General features: G+C 43.9%; 1 protein-coding gene across 3 annotated transcripts in view; it reads left to right on the plus strand.

The window, feature by feature from the left end:
* Positions 1-21,540, plus strand: part of FBXL18 (F-box and leucine rich repeat protein 18) — a 209,034-nt gene that overhangs the window by 101,994 nt on the left and 85,500 nt on the right. For all 3 annotated transcript variants that reach the window (XM_056536630.1, XM_056536629.1, XM_056536628.1), the window contains one exon: positions 10,729-12,272. In XM_056536630.1, the coding sequence (XP_056392605.1) occupies positions 10,729-12,272 (1,544 nt within the window). The remainder of the gene's footprint in view (positions 1-10,728; positions 12,273-21,540) is intronic.

A 21,540-nucleotide genomic window follows, 5' to 3' on the forward strand; every position in this document is an offset into this window, starting at 1 on the left:
TGAACCGCACTGTGCTGTGTACGCTGAGAGTCAACTGCATACATTAAAGCAAGGTCGCAGACCAGTAGAGGAGTACTGTGCAGATCTTAGAAAGTGGCGTGTGGCCTCCAACTGGAATACTCCAGCCTTAATTTGTCGGTTCAGACTAGGGTTATCTGACACCTTAACGGACATGCTTGTAACTTATCCCTCTCCTGACACCCTTGACCAAGCCATGACTTTAGCTGTGTGTTTGGATAGACGTTTGCGAGAACGGAAACAGGAGTGTTCTTCATCCTCTGTCTCTCCTTTCCTGCTTGATTTCTCTCCTGTCTCTAAATCTGTGCCTGAGGATGAACCTATGCAGATAGATATGGTCCATTCGTATCCAGAAAGAATGCAGGAGGTTTCGTCAACTCTACGGTCTGTGTTTTTACTGTGGAGAGGACACTCATTTCATTGGATCCTGTGTCAAGTGTCTGCATCCAAGTGGTAATCGGGGAGGCCACTTGGACACACATGTATGTCATGTCCCTCAGAGAACTAACCCTGGCAAAATTCTTCTGGGGGGCATTGTTTCATCTTCAGTGCAAACTGATGTTATAACTGAGAATGTCTTAAAGCCAGTTTTGCAGCAGCCTTTGGCTGAATCTGTGCATTGTGGCATCATGACCAATAAATGTTTGGCGTATAATCATGTGGATTTGGAGTCTGAAAAGAGTGAAGATGATTGTGAGGACACCAATGAGTGTGACATTGAGGATGAGGATACTGATGAGGATATTGATGATTCATCCATACCTCTTTACTCTCAGGTTGTAAAGGGTCCAGTGGCCCCTTTTAAAGGGGGGGGGGGGGGTACTGTCAGAACCCGTAGGGTTAATTGGTTCTGAATTTTCTTTTAGTTTGGGCTATGCCCAGCTGCCTGGTCTGGTCAGCTGACCTTGAGGAGAGCACCTGGTCTGGGCCTATTTAAGCTGGTAGTCTGCTCTCATTCCTCGCCTGCGAAAGAGCTCATACTCCTAGCTAGCATTGGTCCTGTATCTTGTATTTCTGGCATATTTGACCCTTTGGCTCCGCTCTCTGATGTTTTACTCCCTGCACTTATTCAGGCAGGGACAGTCACTTTGGTTGTGGACCCGTCGCCTAGGGCAGGTGTGCAAGTAGGCAGGGCAAGTGGGAGCGGGTGAGTTCAGGGCTTCACTTCTCCCTGCCCATACATGACAACCTTATTCAATACACGAGTATTAGTACAATCCAGACCAATCAAGAGAGTATATAATAATAATGTAGTAACACCATATGTAACAGAAAATCACCAATTTTAAACAGTCATACAATGTTCACACTAAGATGGTCTCTGAGATCTCATTAAGCCCTTGGGGTTGCAATGTGTTGACCTTATAGATCTAATAGACCTCCAACCGCTTCAAAACCTCAAATCTGTTGGATTTATTATCAGTAACAAAATCTATGGGTAGAACAGTAAATATATCCGAACAGTCTGTGTGTGCCAGGGCCACATGTCTTGATAAACCGTGTAACATATATTTGGTTTTGATGTTAAACCTATGTTTGTTGACACGACTCCTCAACTTCTGCATGGTCCTCCCTATGTATTGTGACCCACATTGACATTGTATGAGATATATGATATATTCCGACTCGCGTGTTAGGTTGAATTTAATGTTGAATCTTTGTCCTGTCACCGTAGAATTAAAATGGTCGCAATTATGCCTTATTTTATTGCAACATAGACATCTGGCTTTGCCATAGCGAAAACTGCCTATTTTGTTTGCCTTAGGGGTTACTGCTACATGATGTTTCACTTGACTTGGAGCAAGTAGGGTCTTCAGGGAGGGAGCCCTACGAAAGGTGAGTAAAGGATTTGTTGGGATGACATCTTTAAGTAGATGATCACTGGTCAGAATGTGCCATTGATCTCTAAGAATTCTCCTAATAGTCAGAGCTGTAGAGTTAAAAGTGGTAATGAAATTAGTGTCACACTGTTGAGAATCATCCCACTTGGTTTTAGGTAAAAGGCATTGAGGTTGAGTGAGGGTTTTTGTTTTTTAGTAGGTAAGGGTACTATTTGTCAGGGTACTATTTTGCTACTTGAGTATAATCAATATAACTGTGTCAAAATCTATAAAGAAAACTTGATATGTTTCATAAGCATCACATTCTCCCAGATATGTAGCTGCTCTAAGCCTCCCATAAATAAATTAGGAGGGCTTCACATTGGCCTCCATAGCGGTCCCTTTCTTTTAGTGAAAAATGTTGCCATTATATGTGAAATTTTTTTTCGAAGATGAACCTTAAAGGGGTACTACTGTGGAAATTTTTTTTTTTTAAATCAACTGGTGCCAGAAAGTTAAACAGACTTGTAAATTACTTCTATTTAAAAATCTTAATCCTTCCAGTACTTTTTAGGGGCTATATACTACAGAGGAAATGCTTATCTTTTTAGATTTCTCCGATGTCATGACCACAGTGCTCTCTGCTGACATCTGCTGTCTAATTTAGGTACTGTCCGGAGCAGCATATGTTTGCTATGAGGATTTTCTCCTGTTCTTAAAATGGACAGCAGAGGTCATTAGAGAGCACTGTGGTCATGATGTCAGAGAAATCTAAAAATATAAGCATTTCCTCTGTAGTATATAGTCCCTAAAAAGTACTGGAAGGATTAAGATTTTTAAATAGAAGTAATATGCAAATCTGTTTAACCCCTTAAGGACCAGGCCATTTTTGACTGTAGGACCAGAGCGTTTTTTGCACATCTGACCACTTTCACTTTAAGCATTAATAACTCTGGGATGCTTTTACCTTTCATTCTGATTCCGAGATTGTTTGTTTGTTTGTTCGTTTATACGTGACATATTCTACTTTATGTTAGTGGTAACATTTTGTTGATACTTGCATCATTTCTTGGTGAAAAATGGCAAAATTTGATGAAAATTTTTTTAATTTTGCATTTTTCTAACTTTGAAGCTCTCTGCTTGTAAGGAAAATAGACATTCCAAATAAATTATATATTGATTCACAAATACAATATGTCTACTTTATGTTTGCATCATAAAGTTGACATGTTTTTACTTTTGGAAGACATCAGAGGGCTTCAAAGTTCAGCAGCAATTTTCCAATTTTTCACAAAATTTTCTAAATCAGAATTTTTCATGGACCAGTTCAGGTTTGAAGTGGATTTGAAGGGCTTTCTTGTTTGAAATACCCCACAAATTACCCCATTATAAAAACTGCACCCCTCAAAGTATTCAAAATGACATTCAGTAAGTGTGTTAACCCTTTAGGTATTTCACAGGAATAGCAGCAAAGTGAAGGAGAAAATTCAAAATCTTCATTTTTTACACTCACATGTTCTTGTAGACCCAGTTTTTTTATTTTTACAAGGGGTAAAAGGAGAAAAATACTCTCAAAATTTGTAACCCAATTTCTATCGAGTAAGGAAATACCTCATGTGTATGTCAAGTGCTCGGTGGGTGCAGTAGAGGGCTCAGAAGGGAAGGAGCGACAGTGGGATTTTGGAGAGTGAGTTTTTCTGAAATGGTTTTTGGGGGGCATGTCACATTTAGGAAGCCCCTATGGTGCCAGAATAGCACAAAAAAAACCACATGGCATACCATTTTGGAAACTACACCCCTCAAGGCACATAACAAGGGGTCCAGTGAGCCTTAATACCCCACAGATGTTTGGCGACTTTTCATTAAAGTCGGATGTGCAAATGAAAAAAAAAATGTTTTCACTAAAGTGCAGTTTTTTTCCCCAAATGGTAATGGGAGAAAATGACCCCCAAAATTTGTTACCCCATCTCTTCTGAGTATGGAAATACCCCAGGTTAGGACGTAAAATGCTCTAGGGGCGAAATACAATGCTCAGAAGAGAAGGAGTCACATTTGGCTTTTGGAAAGCAAATTTTGCTGAAATGGTTTTTTGGGGACATGTCGCATTTAGGAAGCCCCTATGGTGCCAGAACAGCAAAAATACTCACATGGCATACTATTTTGGAAACTACACCCCTCAAGGAACGTAACAAGGGGTACAGTGAGCCTTAACACCTCACAGGTATTTCACGACTTTTTGTTTAAAGTTGGATGTGTAAATGAAAAAAAAAAACTTTTCACTAAAATGCTGTTTTTTCCCCAAATTTTACATTTTTACAAGGGGTAATAGAAGAAAATTACCCCCAAAATTTGTAACCCCATTTCTTCTGAGTATGGAAATACCCCATGTGTGGACGTCAAGTGCTCTGCGGTCGAACTATAATGCTCAGAAGAGGAGGAGCGCCATTGAGCTTTTGAAGAGTGAATTTGTTTGGAAAGGAAGTCAGGGGCCATGTGCGTTTACAAAGCCCCCCGTGGTGCCAGAACTGTGGACCTCCCCACATGTGACCCCATTTTGGAAACTACACCCCTCACAGAATTTGATAAGGGGTGCAGTGAGCATTTACACCCCACTGGCATTTGACAGATCTTTGGAACAGTGGACTGAGCAAATGAAAAATTAAATTTTTCATTTTCACAGACCACTGTTCCAAAAATCTGTCAGACACCTGTGGGGCGTAAATGTTCACTGTACCCCGTATTACATTACGTGAGGGGTGTTTCCAAAATGGGGTCACATGTTGGGGGGGTCCATTGTTCTGGCACTATGGGGGCTTTGTAAACACACGTGGCCTTCAATTCCAGACACATTTTCTCTTCAAAATCCCAATGGCGCTCCTTCTCTTCTGAGCATTGTAGTGCGTCAGCAGAAAACTTTACATCCACATATGGGGTATGTTTTTACTCAGAAGAAATGGGGCTACAAATTTTGGGGGGCTTTTTTTCCTATTTTCCCTTGTGAAAATGAAAAATTTAGGGTAACACCAGCATTTTGGTGAAAACATATTTTTTTTTTCATTTTCCCATCCAACTTTAACGAAAATTTGTCAAACATCTGTGGGGTGTTAAGGCTCACTATACCCCTTGTTACATTCCGTGAGGGGTGTAGTTTCCAAAATAGGGGCTCTGAAGTGAGAGAGCGCCATGCGCATTTGAGGACTAAATTAGGGATTGCATAGGGGTGGACATAGGGTATTCTACGCAAGTGATTCCCCAACAGGGTGCCTCCAGCTGTTGCTAAACTCCCAGCATACCTGGACAGTCAGTGGCTGTCCAGAAATCCTGGGAGTTGTTGTTTTGCAACAGCTGGAGGCTCCGTTTTGGTAACACTGCCGTACAAGACGTTTTAAATTTTTATTGGGGGGGGGGGGACAATGTAAGGGGTGTATATGTAGTGTTTTACCCTTTATTTTGTGTTAGTGCAGTGTAGTGTTTTTAGGGTACATTCGCACTGGCGGAGGTTTACAGCGAGATCCCTGCTAGGAGTTTGCGCTGCAGCAAAAAATTTGCCGCAGCTCATACTTGAAGCAGAAAACTTACTGTAAACCTGCCCGTGTGAATGTACCCTGTACATTCACATGGGGGGGGGGGGGGCAAACCTCCAGCAGTTTCAAAACTACAACTCCCAGCATGTACTGACAGACCGTGCATGCTGGGAGTTGTACTTTTGCAACAGCTGGAGGCACACTGGTTGGAAAACCTTCAGTTAGTTTCTGTTACCTAACTCAGTATTTTCCAACCAGTGTGCCTCCAGCTGTTGCAAAACTACAACTCCCAGCATGTACTGATCACCGAAGGGCATGCTGGGAGATGTAGTTATGCAACAGCTGGAGGGATCGCAACTACAACTCCCAGCATGCTGGGATTTGCAGTTTTGCAACATCTGGAGAGCTACAGTTTAGAGACCACTGCAAACTGTGGCCCTCCAGATGTTGCAAAACTACAAATCCCAGCATGTCCAGACAGCGAAAAGTTGTGTGGGCATGCTAGGAGTTGTAGTTTTGCAAGATGTGGAGGGCTATAGTTCAGAGACTACCATATAGTGGTCTTAATCTGCAGCCCTCCAGCTGTTGCAAAACTACAAATCCCAGCATGCCCAAACAGCTGTCTGGGCATGCTGGGAGTTGTAGTTTTGCAACATCTGGAGTGCTACAGTATAGAGACCACTGTATCCCTCCAGATGTTGCTAGGCAACTTACTGGCTTCCCTCGGATCCAGGGAGCCTTCTGCACGACATCGCCGCCCGCCGATCTCTGACACCGATCGTCGCCCGCAGCCTCCGGAGAGGTAATTGGACCTTCGGCTTCCGGTCCCCTTCGGTTCCCCGTTCTGCCCCGCCTATTGTGGGTGGGCAGGACGGTGAAAACGAAAGTTAACCCCCCCCCCGCCCCCGATCTGCTATTGGTGGTCGCGTCTAGACCACCAATAGCAGAGATAGGAGGGGTGACATCCTTGCCACCTCACTCCTATCCCTTCAGGGGGATCGTGGGTTTCTTGGACAACCGCGATCCCCCTTATATTCCGGGTCACCATAGACCCGTAATGACCCGGAATCATGCAAATCGTAAGTGTGAATTCACTTGCGATTTGCGCCGATCGCCGATATGGGGGGGTTTGATGACCCCCTTGGACATTTGCGCGGGGTGACTGCTGATCGATATCAGCAGTCACCCCGGTCCGGTCCCCGCCCGGTGTGCGTCAGGGACCAAAATTCCAGGGAGCAAAGGCGTACCTGTACGCCCTCTGTCCTTAAGGGGTTAAGGACGCAGGGTTTTTCCGTTTTTGCATTTTCATTTTTTCCTCATCACCTTCTAAAAATCATAACGCTTTAAATTTTACACAAAAAAATCCATATGATGGCTTGCTACTTGCGCCACCAAATAGAAAAAAATTCATTGTGCGACAAAATTGAAGAAATTTTTTTATTTTGTAACTTTTGCGGCCTTCCGTTTCTACGCAGTTCATTTTTCGGTAAAAATAACACCTTATCTTTATTCTGTAGGTCCATACGGTTAAAATGATACCCTACTTATATAGATTGGATATTGTCGTACTTCGGAAAAAAAATCATAACTACATGCAGGAATATGTATATGTTAAAAATTCTCATCTTCTAACCCCTATAACTTTTTTTATTTACCAGTTTTGTATTGTATTGATTAGACTTTTTGATCACTTTTTATTCATTTTTTCATGATATAAAAAGGGACCAAAATACACTATTTTGGACTTTGGATTTTTTTTGCGCGCACGCCATTCACCGTGCGATTTTAATTAATGATGTATTTTTATAGTTCGGACATTTACGCACACGGCGATTCCACGTATGTTTATTTTTGTTTTTTTTACACAGTTTTTTTTATGGGAAAAGGGGGGTGATTCAAACTTTTATTAGGGAAGGGGTTAAATGACCTTTGTTAACTTTTTTTTTTTACTTTTTTTTTTGCAGTGTTATAGCTCCCATAGGGACCTATAACACTGCACACACTGATCTCCTATGCTGATTCCTGCAAAGCCATAGCTTTGCACGGATCAGTGAGATAGGGGCTTGATTGCTCAAGCCTGTAGCTCAGGCTTGGAGCAATCAATCGACGATCGGATACTGCGGAGACAGGTAAGGAGACCTCTGCCTGCGGAATAGCAGCAAAGGGAATGAGAAAATTCAAAATCTCCATTTTTTTTACACCAACATTTTCTTGTAGCCCATTTCGTGTTATTTTTACAAGGGGTAAAAGGAGAAAAAGCCCCCTAAAATTTATCACCCAATTTCTCCCGAGTAAGGAAATACCTCATATGGGGATGTAAAGTGCTCTGCGGGCGCATTACAGGGGTTAGAAGGGAAGGAGCGACAATGAGCTTTTGAGAGCGACTTTTGCTGAAATGGTTTTTTGGGGGCATGTCACATTTAGGAAGCCACCATGGTGCCAGAACAGCAAAAAACACCCCACATGGCACACTATTTGGGAAACTACACCCAAATTTCTTTAAAGTGGGACATAAAAATGAAAAAATGTGATATTTTATTTATTTATTTTTACAAAAATGCTGATGTTTCCCCAAATTTTTCATTTTTACAAGGTGTCACATTTAGGACAAAATGCCCCCCCCCCCCCCGCCCCAGATTTGTACCCCAATTTCTCTTAAGTAGGGAAATATGTGGATGTGAAATACTCTGTGGGTGCACTAGAGCGCTCAGAAGGAAAGGAGCGCCATTGGGCTTTTGGATGGTGAATTTTGCTGGTTGGTTTTTGGGGGAATGTTGCATTTAGGAAGCCCCCATGGGCTTTTTTTTTTTTTATAAATGCTGTTGTTATCCCAAATTTTTCATTCACAAGGGGTAATAGTAGAAATTGTGTTACAAATTTGGGGGGGCTATTTCTTCGGAGTATGGAAATACCTTATATGTGGATGTGAAGTGATCTGCGGGCGCACTACAGGGCTCAGAAGAGGAGCGCCATTGAGCTTTTGGAGTGAGAATTTGGTTGAAATAAAAGTCGGCAACCATGTGAGTTTACAAAGCCACCATGGTGCCAGAACAATGGACTCCCCCACATGGGACCCCATTTTGGAAACTGCACCCCTTACAGAATGTAATAAGGGGTGCAGTGAGCATTTACACCCGACTGGCGTTTGACAGATCTTTGCAACAGTGGGCTGTGCAAATGAAAAATTTTATTTTTCATTTATACGGACGACTGTTCAAAAAATCTGTCGGACGCCTGTGGGGCTTAAATGCTCACTGCACCCCTTGTTAGATTCCATGAGGGGTGTAGTTTCCGAAATGGGGTCACATGTGGGGGGGTCCACTGTTGTGGCAGCATGAGGGCTTTGTAAATGCACATGGAATAAAATTTCAGCCAAATTCTATCTCCAAACACCAAATTTTTCTCCTTATTTTCTGAGCGTCGTAGTGCGCCCGCAGAGCACTTTACATCCACATATGGGTTATTTTTGGGGGGAATTTTTCATCTATTACCCCTTGTGAAAATAAAAAATTTGGAGTAACACTAGCATTTTAGTGAAAAAATTATCAAATTTTTCATTTTTACCCCCAACTTTAACGAAAATTTGTCAAACACCTTTGGGGTGTTAAGGCTTACTGCACCTCTTCTTACCTTTTTAAAGGAGTGTAGTTTCCAAAATGGGGTCACATGTGGGTGCTGTTTTTTTTTTTTTGTTTGTTTTGTTTGGGTTTATGTCAGAACCGCTGTGCAATACACTAATTTAGTATGTACATAGTGCGCTCTGACTCCTGAGCCCTGTTGTGCATGCGCCAGGCACTTTGTGCCCAGATATGGGGTGTTTCTGTAATCAGGAGAAATTGCGTTACAAATTTTGGGGGTCTTTTTCTCCTTTTACCTCTTGTGAAAATGAAAAGTATGGGGAACACCAGCATGTTAGTGTAAAAAAAAAAAAAAAAAAAAAAAAAAAAATTTCACTAACATGCTGGTGTAGACCCCAACTTTTCCTTTTCATAAGGGATAAAGGGAGCAGGAAAAAAAATGCAGTTCCCCACACACTGAACTGTTGGGCTATCCCAATTAACTGTTGCAACTGGAGCTATGACATAATGGTTTTAACAATAGTTTGTCACTTGTTGAACAATTTTATTAAAGAAGAATACAATAAAAGTAACATTTTAGGGGAGTTTCCCGTATAGGGATCTTGTGCCCTGGGCTGTTTGCCCTGGGTTTCTGGTGTAATTAGCTATAAGGTGGTCCCTGACTCCCTTTGGGAGAATTGGGGTCTGTTAATTTTAAAGGGAGAAAAAGCCCCCCCCCCCCCCAAAGTCTGTAACACAATTTCTCCCGAGGACCTAATTACCCCATATGTGGCACTAAACTGTTGCCTTGAAATACGACAGGTCTCTGAAGTGAGAGAACGTCATGCGCAATTGAGGCCTAAATTAGGGATTTGCATAAGGGCGGACTCATGCAGACAGCAGTGTATCCCAAACAGGGTGCCTCCAGCGGTTGCAAAGCTTCCAGCATGCCTGGACAGTCATTGTTGCTCCTGCCACTGGTCACTAACACTGCCGCTGCCAACACTGAGTCCCATCCCACTGCAGTTCTCCGCCACCTTGGTAACCCCGCTCTGCCCGGACTTCGTTTGGTTCAGCGCCGATCACCAGCGAATCACAGCGATCGCCGACAAGGGGATTCTCAGGACCGCCCTTGGCGATGAAGACCCCACTCCTCCCATGTCTCCTTGAAGATACAGCCCAGCAGTTTGGCCCTGTGATCCGCCCCCTCCCCACCCCCACATAGTCGCCCATACCCCCCACGCCCCCACCCCACGGCCCATGCCCCTACCCCGATCACAGATTGTATTGTTTTGTTATTCGGTCTCTTGTGCTTTTCTATTACAGGATTGAGCGGAGTGTTAGAGTAGCATGATGTGCGATGTATAGCTTAGGGAACCTTTGCTGTGTATCGTGCTGTTATGCTTTGTGTGATTGTAATTTATTGTATGACTTGTAATGACTGAACGGACAATAAAGCTCTTTCAATAAACCCCTAGGCGATGTCCTGGGATGGCTTCTGATAGATATAAGCAGTCTTCCCGTTCCGATCACCGCCCTGTGCGCGGCGGTGAACGGAAATGCCAAGGACGCCCTTGGTCCTTAAGTACCTGGGAGCAAGTGTGTACCTGTACGGCCTTGGTCCCCAACAGGTTAAAGGGCGACAAGAAAAAACGAAAGCACAAAAAATGTACATTTGCTGTGTCCTAAGGGCAAAATGGGATGTTTCCTTATGGAGCTAAATATGTTTAGCTTAGAATACTTAGAATACTAGAATACTTAGAATACCAGTTTTTTGCCCTCCTTATTTATGTGTTTTTTTTTTTCCAGGCCAGAGATAAACATGTGAAGCAAATGCTCAGAGTGATATCTCGAGAGATCTGTGAACTTGACATAAGTGACTGCTACTGGTTGAATTCCTCTACGGTGGATAATGTCTCAAGTTGTAGAAAACTTGTTAAATTGGATATGACTGGCTGTTCTGTAACCTCTCTGCGGTTGTCTAAGATTCTTACAAATCTTAAATTTTTGCGTTCATTATCTATTGACATCAATGAAGGTTTTGACTCAGGACAGCTAAGTAGTGAATGCAGAACTACCCTAGGACACTTAAGAGAATTGAAACAGACTCTGTTTGTTCCATCTTACGGTGTTGTGCCCTGTTGCACTAGTCTTGAAAAGTTGCTTCTTTACTTTGAAGTCTTGGACAGAACTCGTGAAGGAATGATAATGTCTGGACAACTAATGGTAGGAGAAAGTAATGTCCCTCATTATCAAAATCTGAGACTATTTTATGCCCGTCTTGCTCCTGGAAACATAAATGAAGAAGTTGTTAGACTGTACCTGGCAGTTCTTAGTGATCGTACTCCAGAGAATCTTAGATCCTTTCTAATATCTGTTCCTGGAAGCTTAACAGAAAGCAGAGCTACAAAAAATCTATTTGAATCCATGGCAAAGAATGTAATGTTTGAGGCCTTCCAGTTACCAAAATCATGGCTTAATGGATCATCTTTACTCCAACACATGAAGTTTAGTTGTCCTTCATATTTGAGTTTTAGCCGCTGCATGGTTTCTGGGGAACTGCTTATTCAGACACTATTAAATGGTGAAAAAGACTGCAAGAGCCTTGTTAGTTTGAATTTGAGGGGTTGCACTCTATGCCTTATTGCAAATGTACCTTTTAAAAAGCCAGATGATGATATTGATTGTTCACTTTTAGATAGACTAATATCTGCATGTCCAAACCTTGTACATTTGAACTTGTCATCGGCACACCATCACAGTTCAGATACATCTGGAACACATCTTTGTAATATTCTTTCACATCTTGAAAAATTACTTTCACTATCTTTGCCAGTGTGTGCAATAGCAGATGGCAGTAAAATAGGCAAAACTCAATCTACTCTACCATCTTCACCCAGTACTTCTGCTATTACACTCAGCAAAAAGGTTCGTATTGGGGCACAAACTTTTCAGGTGTCTGAAGAGCAATGTATGCTTAAATTACAGTCTGCATTTTGGAAACTTCTTAAGGCAACATCAGCGTTGGAGTGCTTAGAATTGATTGGATCAAATTTTTATTCAGTTATGCCCCGAAATGATCCAGCAATACGAAATACTTACCCACCATGTAAACGTTCCCACTCTGTGAGTGATGGAGATGTTGCTGCAATCAGTCAACTAAATTTTTTGCAAAGCCTTACTCTAGCCCAGCTGCCAGGAATACTAACCGGCTCTTGCCTTGTGAACATTGGCAGGAGCTGTCAGCAGTTGCGTACACTGTCACTGGCAAATTGTGGCATGATGGGAAAAGTTATGTTCATGTCCTCTCTCTGTGAGATGTTGACTCATTGCAAACATTTGAAAGATCTGAGGTAAGAGACCTTAATTCTATTGTATTTTATCTGTTTCTATATGTTTTATTAACTCTTTTTCTGCCACAGATGTAACTTATTTGTCATTGCAGGGAGGCACTTCAGTTGCCAAGAACTAGAGTTTGCTTTAATGGGGTTATCCAGGATTATTAAAATATAGCGGATTTATTCCAAACACTGTGACACTCTTGTCCTCTGGTTTTTGCATAACAGATCGGTTCTATTGGAGCGAATGGGACGAATTTGTAATACCACACACAACCTGAGGACAACTGTGGTGCTGTTTCTGAAAGAAAACAGCTATATTTTACGTAAATAAAGATATATATATATATATATATATGTGTGTGTATATGTATATATATATATATATATATATATATATATATATATTTATATATATTTTGTAAAACAATAGAATAAACTGGCACTACAATAAGGGATTGTAATCCCAAGGTGGGTGCTCTGCTTCCCAAGGCCTGACTCCTGACTTTTCAAAATAAAAAGTCCTATTGTTGGATTGAAACGTCACATTGTACACTGATGGGTGAATAAACAGCTTTTTTGATTCACTGAATTGGAGTGCCGCATCTCTACTTATATGGATCAAATATATATATATATATATATATATATATATATATATATATATATATAAACCAAAAAAGTATTGCAGCACTACTCAGCCTCAATGTGTGGGTGCCAGCGTCCAAAAACTTCTTGACCAAAAGTCCTCGGTTTAAATAGGATCCAACAATAACGCAGCACTCCAAAGAACGGTGAAAAAAGTGTTGATTTATTCCTGTCACATCAGTACAAGCAACGTTTCTGCTCCTATGGAGCCATTTTCATATATGCATATATATATATATATATATATATATATATATATATATATATATATAATGTGCACCAAGGAAACAATGGTGCAGCACTTCAGTTTAAGCAAAAAATAAAAAAAATTTATTCACTCACGAAGGAAGAAAAATAAATAAATAAAAAAAGCAACGTTTCAGCTCTTCCATAGAGCCACTATCAAGCTTAGTGATATACACATATTGGGGGGGTTAACTACCAAGTTAAGTGACACATAATTAAGTAATTACATCTAATTCACACAATTATACGCAAAGTTCGTAGGAATAGTTTTCATACATAAATTCCAGGTGCATAAAACATGTACATAGTGCTATTAAAATTTTATATAAAAAATGTTTGATTACGGTGGGACGTGGCGAGGCCATCTTCGGTCCTGCCTCTGGGTTGTGCTCCCGGTCGGGGACTCCTGCACCTTCCCGGGAGTTCCCTGGTGAAGCGGCATCACTAGCAGACCCTCCATTAACCTTTGAGGAAGACTACCTCCTCACTCCCGGAGTCCTGGCGGATGCTTCCGGTCGGGCTTGTGGGCCGAAAACGAGGCTGCCTCCGTGGTCAGAGGATGGGGCCGAAGTGGTGCAGACCCTGAAGACGGTGGAGCTCTCATCACCACGCCAGGTACGGAACGGAGTCCCTCCGGCAGTGCAGCCTATCACCCCAACCCCAGCTGTACTTGCTGCGGAGGCTCCCTTCTCACCTCTCCTACCTCAAGCCTCACTGAACCCTGCACATAAAGGGTCGCCAGTCACTTGCAGACCACCTGGGCCGCTGTAGTGGGGGGCGCACCCTCCTTACCCATCTCGCCCCCTTCTGTTTTGGGACTGTCTGCTACCTTAGCTGCTCAGGAATCCGTACCTCACCCCTGGACCACCAGCTGGTTGCACAGGACTGGGCCTCCTCTCCCTCTCCTGCCCCTGGGTGCACTCTGGACTCCCCACTGGTCCACACCTCCCCAGCTCCTATACCAAAATCTCCCAGGAGCATGTCCTTTGCCCCTAAGGCTGTGGGGTCGCCAGGCCTGGCACCCCTATGGGGCCTGCATCTTCCTCTGGGACCCCTAGAGGGTCATCCTCTTTAGACAGTCTCCCTGATATTGAGCTGGAGTGCTCAGGACTCCCTGCCCCCACACAAACGCCTTTTGACCTCTGTCGGCTATTATCTCATTCCGACAAAGAGGACTTTCGCTCTTTAATTTCTAAAGTCAAAGACGCCTGCCGTGCTGAAATTTCGCCAGGATTTACAACATTTTTCTGACAGAGTTGAGAATTTAGAAGAGGCCAATGATTCTACCAGGGTGTATATCGCCCAGCTCCAATCCACGCTTGCCTCACAATCTGAGTTCCTCTCTGACATGTATAACCCCATGGAGGACCTGGAAAATAGGGGGCGTCGGAACAATATTCGAGTAAGGGGACTCGTCGAAGCCACCCGGGATGAAGACCTGCATGCCACTCTGGAAGCTATATTTAACCTTCTAGGTGAACCCCCGTCCCACAAGATCAAGCTGGATCGAGTGCACCACCCCAAGCCCTCCAGTGGCCCCCCTAGAGACGTCATTTGCTGTGTGAATGACTTCCAACTCAAAGAGGCTATCATGGCTAAGGCCCGATCCCGGAGAAACTTCGACTTTGATGATGCTCCTATTCAGCTGTATCAAGACACCTCATGGATCACTCTCCGGAAGAGGAGGTTGCTCCAACCACTTCTAGCTGTCCTCCGAGATCATCATGTCCCTTACCGCTGGAACTTCCCCTTTCCCTGCAAGCCCGCAAAGATGGACACTCTGCTGTTTTGTGCTCCCCCTCTGATGTTCCTAATTTCTGCTCCACTCTGGACCTTCCTACCCCTCAGGTGCCTCTCCCCTCCACCCCTTCCTCTCCCTCCCATGTGGAAACTGGTCCGCAATCGGCGGTCTGGAGGGGGAAAGAAAGCAGTCCCCCCTGGCCAACATGGCTTCCACACTGCTCCTACTTGAGATGGGACCTGGATGCTGACTATGGCTCCCCTGGTGCCAATGGGACTTTGCTATTCCTTGATTCATTCCTGGGTGGTATTCCTTATGTTACTGTCCCACTCTCAAAACAGAAACAATCCTGGCACAACCACTATTCAAGTCCATACAGGTGTATAGCTATTAGATAAACCTCGGTCTTGCTGTCAGCTCTGTCCATACAGATGGTGCTAAACGTATAGGTACAGTCCAGTACAATGTCCCATGATAAGAGAAGCTAAATAAACGGAGCACTCACCCCAATTCCGATGTAGACAAGAGCTTGTTTATTGTAAGATTTGCAAGCAGACACGGGCATCAACCACACAGGGGAGGCAGAAATGATGTTAAGCAGGGGGATTAGCAATCGCACAGGGGCGATGGTCCATATTGCGCGGTGGCACTTCATCAGGCCCCCTAGCATCTAGCGCTGGGGGCCTGACTAAGCGCAATCGCGCGATACGGAGCGTCACCCCGTGTCATTGCTAAACCCCGCGCTTAACATCATTTCTGCCTCCCATGCACGGCTGATGCCCATGTCTGCTTGCAAAACTTACAATAAAGAAGCTCTTGTCTACATCAGAATTGGCGTGAGTGCTCTGTTTATTATGCTTCTCTTATAATGGAATATTTTCCTTCTGTTACTGTTTTGCACTTTTTGTACTGTTGATTTTGAAATGCACTATGGGGGGAGATTTATCATTAGGTGTCTATTGTAGACACATATCTACCCCTTTACACTGCTTGTCTAGTTTACACTCTTGCTCAAGATTTACTAAAGTTGTGCACTCCTTTAATACATTTTGTGCAAATATAGAAATGCCCCCAGCCCCCTCGCTCTACTGTACCAAGCAGCAACAGCCTGATGTTACAAGGGCGGGTGAGGACCATTGTTACTGGCCCTCCCCAGCCTAAATAATGCCAGCCTGTTAGCGCCTAGGCCCAGGAGCGCCATTTTTGATGCTCCGGGCCTGTTGGTACCAGCTCTTCCCAGCACCCCTGTGGCGGTGGGTACCAGGGTAATAATTAGAGGTTAGTGTTAGCTGATTTTGGGGCTAACGCTAAGCCCTGGCATGGTAATGGATTTCGTCTATAAGACGGCTTCCACTACTAAACCTGAAAATTCAATTATAAAAAACACATCACATTGGAAAAAAAAACACTCCCCCACAGCCCTCGTTAACCCTTTTATTGAAATTTAAAAACCGCTGGTCATCGTCGCAGTCCACCGAATATGACGTAGTCCTCTGCATCCAGGTATCTGAAATGAGAAAAAAAAACAAAAAATATGGAGTAGTAAATTTTTTGTGATCTCCCCTGGGGAGAGCGCACATAATGCAGCATGTTCATAAACAGGGAGCCTCCAATTGTTGCTAAACTACAACTCCCATCGTGGGGGCTGTAGTTAAGCAACAGCTGGAGTCTTCATGTTTGGGAACACACTGACAGAAGGGCTCTGTTCCCATTATGCAAAACGCATAATGAGAACAGAGTCAGGCCTGGACTGTGTAGCTCAATCTGTCCCTCTGCCCTTGGACTACTACTACCATCATGGGACAGAGTCTGTCCCATGATGGGAGTAGTTGTAGACCCGCAGCGCTGAGGGATGGCACTTGCACATCCCCCGGCTGCTGGACTTTTAGGACTACTACTCCCATCATGGACAGACTCTGTCCATGATGGGAGATATAGTCCAGGGGCTGAGGTTCATAATCGCCGCCGCCGGGAGACGGGAGCTCTGATTGGTGAGAGATGTATACAGGAGCCTGGAGCCAGTGGCCAACGCAGTGTAGACGCATGTCCCGCCGACTTGTTAACTTAATAAATGGGGATCGCAGCGGGTCTCTGAAGAATGACTATTCCTTTTTGGGTCGTTTTTGTCGCCGGCTCCGACTCCTCCTTGTGGCCCTTTTCCTAAAGGGGCTGACAGGTTCACCTTCTCTTGTACTTCTACGGATTTCGGATGGTCTCTAGGAGGGATCGCTATTCCTGTTAGGCGGGCTGAATCCGGTTTATAGCGGGCATTGCGGTGGAATTTTTTGTTAATGGTCGGAGGTTTAGTAAACCAAGTGAACAATTTATCGCTCTCATAAATCGGATCTGTCTCTCAAGAATTTTTCAAGTTTTTTATTTTTGACATCTTCTTGTAATGCTGTCAGTCTGGCTTGTAACTTAGGAAAAAACAATCGCACTTGCTCCTCTGTTGCTCTTTTAGTATATTCCGCTTTGACTTTCTTTAAATCTTCATTTATTTTGTTGTGTTCAATGCGGTTCCAAGTAAGAACTATTTGTAGCAACTTGATGGAGTGTTCATGATGTGCTTGTATCCATATAGTCAGAAAAACTGGGTCATCTTGAAATTGTGCCGGGGCTTTGTAGGACCTCAGTCCTCTAGGTGACCGTTCACACTGCAGGTAAGACTTCAGTGAATTGATAGTCCAAAACACGTTGATATCTTTCTCTGATAGGTTAATGATGCGATATTCCAAGGCTTTGAAATCAATGAGTTCGATGTCCTCTTTGGTATTACACTCCATAAACTACCCCCCCGGCGTCCTCCCTCCCTGTGAGTAAAACAGTCTCCATTTGCTCAAACATTCCATCCATTCCAGTGTCCATATTTTGTGGCGTGGCTACTGACATGCTGAGCGTGCTCACGTTGTACAATGCCACAAAGGTAAACCAGATACATTGCGTTTCGCAGGAATTGAAAGGGTAAAACCTAAACCAGGCATTAACCTGGATAAATTCCTGTTAAAAAGAGAAACGCACTGGATCTTAAAAACCGCTGCGATAGGTCCACTTGGACTCAATGACAAAATTGACTATGCACCGTGTTTTTAATTCACACTATGTCCTTCCTTTTTTATCCCCTTGGTTTTAACTAGTATCTCTTTACTAATTACTTTTATGTAATTGTGTTTCTTTACCTGATGCGTTTTTTCAGTCAGGGAGCCGAGTGGTTAGTCCATTAGTTTGGCATGCCCCCTATTGACGACATCAGGACAGGTGGAGTCTCTGATGTCATCCTAATCAAGACTCACCTGTTTAAGAAGCCGCAAGAGATTCTACACTGCAGGCCAGATGAAGCACGCTTGATGTGTGAAACAGACTCTGTAGCCGGATTTGTGTACCCCCCGTCCCTCCCCACGTTCTACCATGTTATTGTGAGTATTTAAATAAAGAAGAAAGTCCTGAAGAGTACCTGTCGGTGAGTCAGCCGTTTTTTTCCTCTGATCTTCATTCTTGTACAGTTCAATTTCTTTGTTTGGAACCAGAGCACCACCGTTACTCCAGGCTATACAGACTCTGCTCTTTTCCTAGTCCGTGTGTCCGGCTTGCTGACCCTTGCAGTGCCGAACCAACTTTTGTGTTCCTTTGTAATTTACAAATCTGTTTAACTTTACGGAGCCAGTTGATATATATAAAAAAAAGGTTTTGCCTGGAATACCTCTTTAAGCTCATCCAGAGTGTTTGGTCTTGCATCTCTCAACTTTCTCTTCACAATATCCCACAGATTCTCTATGGGGTTCAGGTCAGGAGAGTTGGCAGACCAATTGAGCACAATAATACCGTGGTCAGTAAACCATTTACCAGTGGTTTTGGCACTGTGAGCAGGTGCCAGATCATGCTGAAAAATGAAATCTTCATTTCCATAAAGCTTTTCAGCAGATGGAAGCATGAAGTGCTCAAAAATCTCCAGATAGCTAGCTGCATTGACCCTGCCCTTGATAAAACACAGTGGACCAACACCAGCAGCTGACATGGCACCCCAGACCATCACTGACTGTGGGTACTTGACACTGGACTTAAGGCATTTTGGCATTTCCTTCTCCCCAGTCTTCCTCCAGACTCTGGCACCTTGATTTCCGAATGACATGCAAAATTTGCTTTCATCCGAAAAAAGTACTTTGGACCACTGAGCAACAGTCCAGTGCTGCTTCTCTGTAGCCCAGGTCAGGCGCTTCTGCCGCTGTTTCTGGTTCAAAAGTGGCTTGACCTGGGGAATGCGGCACCTGTAGCCCATTTCCTGCACACGCCTGTGCACTGTGGTTTCTACTCCAGACTCAGTCCACTGCTTCCGCATTTCCCCAAAGGTCTGGAATCGGTCCTTCGCCACAATCTTCCTCAGGGTCCGGTCACCTCTTCTTGTTGTGGAGCGTTTTCTGCCACATTTTTTCCTTCCGACAGACTTCCCACTGAGGTGCCTTGATACAGCACTCTGGGAACAGCCTATTTGTTCAGAAATTTCTTTCTGTGTCTTACCCTCTTGCTTGAGGGTGTCAATGATGGCCTTCTGGACAGCAGTCAGGTCGGCAGTCTTACCCATGATTCGGTTTTGAGTAATGAACCAGGCTGGGAGTTTTTAAAAGCCTCAGGAATATTTTGCAGGTGTTTAGCGTTAATTAGTTGATTCAGAAGATTAGGTTAATCGCTCGTTTAGAGAACCTTTTCATGATATGCTAATTTTTTGAGATAGGAATTTGGGGTTTTCATGAGCTGTATGCCAAAATCCATCCGTATTACAACAATAAAAGACCTGAAATATTTCAGTTGGTGTGCAATGATTCTATGAAAGTTAAATTTTTATAATGAACTTTATCACAATATGCTAATTTTTTTAGAAGAACCTGTAAATGCAGATCGCAGCGGGTCTCTGGAGAATGACCCGGTGCGATCTGCCAAAATGGAAGTGGTAGTCCTAACTGTCCCAAAATAGTTCATATAATTCTCAGATGGTTTAGAACACTTTGGTACGTGGTAAGTGCTCTATCGTAAACTTAACCGTAGACATGGCTATGAAGAATTCAGATTTTGCACACAAAAAAAACACAAAAAAACTTGCGCGACAAAAAAAAGCTCTATATACAATGATAAATTACCCCCTATGTCCTTACTGGCGGTCACCTATACCTGCTGCCTTTGGAATGGTCTCGTGCGGTGAGCCTCTCACTTCTCTTCTAGATTATGTCCTATCATCTCCCCACTGAGGCCTTTCCAAATATACAGATTTTTTTGGAGGTGCCTTTGTACCTTGATTTTGCTACTGTTTTGTGCCTCATCTATGACCCGATGGTCAATGGTTTATTCTTTGATTCGTTGCCTTTTTGTCTTTGTTTTTATGTTTTTGTTTCCATCTTTATGTCTTTGGTGGTGTGTCTTGTCTCCCCTTTCCCTCTGTGTCCTGTCCTCCTCCCCCCTCTTCTCTCCTAGGCTTCCAGAGGCGACTATGTTTCCCCTTGATTTCAGCTTCCCTTGATGGTGCCTATGGCTGTGGGACTCCTTGTCTCATTCCTGGGTGAGTGCACTTTCTCTTTCAGCTTCCTCTTGCCCCCTCCTCTCTGACCATGGCTAAGTGTGTTTCCCTGAATGTCAAGGGCTTCAACATCCCCCCCCCCCCCCCAAGCGGCGCCTCTTGCAACCGGAGTTGGCCTCGCAGAGGGCTGATATAGTCTTTCTTCAGGAAACACACTTTGACCACTCTTGCACTTTCCAATTTCTACACCATCTTTACCCGCTTGCCTTTTCGGGCTGGCAATCTTGATATCCCAATCCTGCCCCGTCCAGGCCTCCTCATCCTATACTGACCCCCAAGGCTGATACGTGATAGTGGAGGGTTCCCTCGGAGGTAAACCTTTGCTTCTATGCAATGTCTATGTGCCTAAGGCATCTCAGATCCCCTTTTTTTGTGCCGGGTCCTCCCTCGGTTAAGTAATTCCCCCCTGTCGGCTTGGCTTTTTGGCGGTGATTTTAATCTTTTTTTTTCCCCCTCTATGGACCGTCATTCAGCCCTTGGTAGTCCCGCCCCTCCCGCCCAACTTCGTCTCGCTTCTTTGTTCAGTCACTTGATTTGCTCTTCCTCCTTATATGAACTCTGGTGGATTAATCACCCTACTGACAAATTGTTCACTTTCTACTCCCACCCACACAAACTGTATACCCGTATAGACTCCTTTTTTGGCAATCTACCTATGGTTCGCATGCTCTCTTCTGCTTCTCTTGACCCTATTTCCTAGTCTGACCATAGTCCAGTCCTCCTGTCTTTCTCTCCATTCACCTCCTCGACGCTGCCACTGGTATCTTAATGACTCCCTACTTAAATCCTTGCCCTCCCGGGATTCAATCCAGGCCTCTATAGTAGAATACTTAGCTCTCAATCAGGGATCGGTCTCTTCTCAGGCTATTCTCTGGGAGGTGCATAAATCAGTATTTAGATGGCATTGTATTGCCCTGGGCTCCCGTTTGAAGCATGAAGCCTTGGCCCGAACGCGGGAGTTGCAATCACAAATTTGTACCCTTGAGGTGGCTCTGCTTTCTGCTCCATCTCTCTGTGCTGAGTCATCTGGTTGCGACCTGTGCCCAATTGGGTGAGCTTGCGCTTCGTAAAGTGGAGCAGCATCT

This window comes from Hyla sarda, chromosome 8 (genome assembly GCF_029499605.1).
Source record: "Hyla sarda isolate aHylSar1 chromosome 8, aHylSar1.hap1, whole genome shotgun sequence".
NCBI classification, from domain to species: domain Eukaryota; kingdom Metazoa; phylum Chordata; class Amphibia; order Anura; family Hylidae; genus Hyla; species Hyla sarda.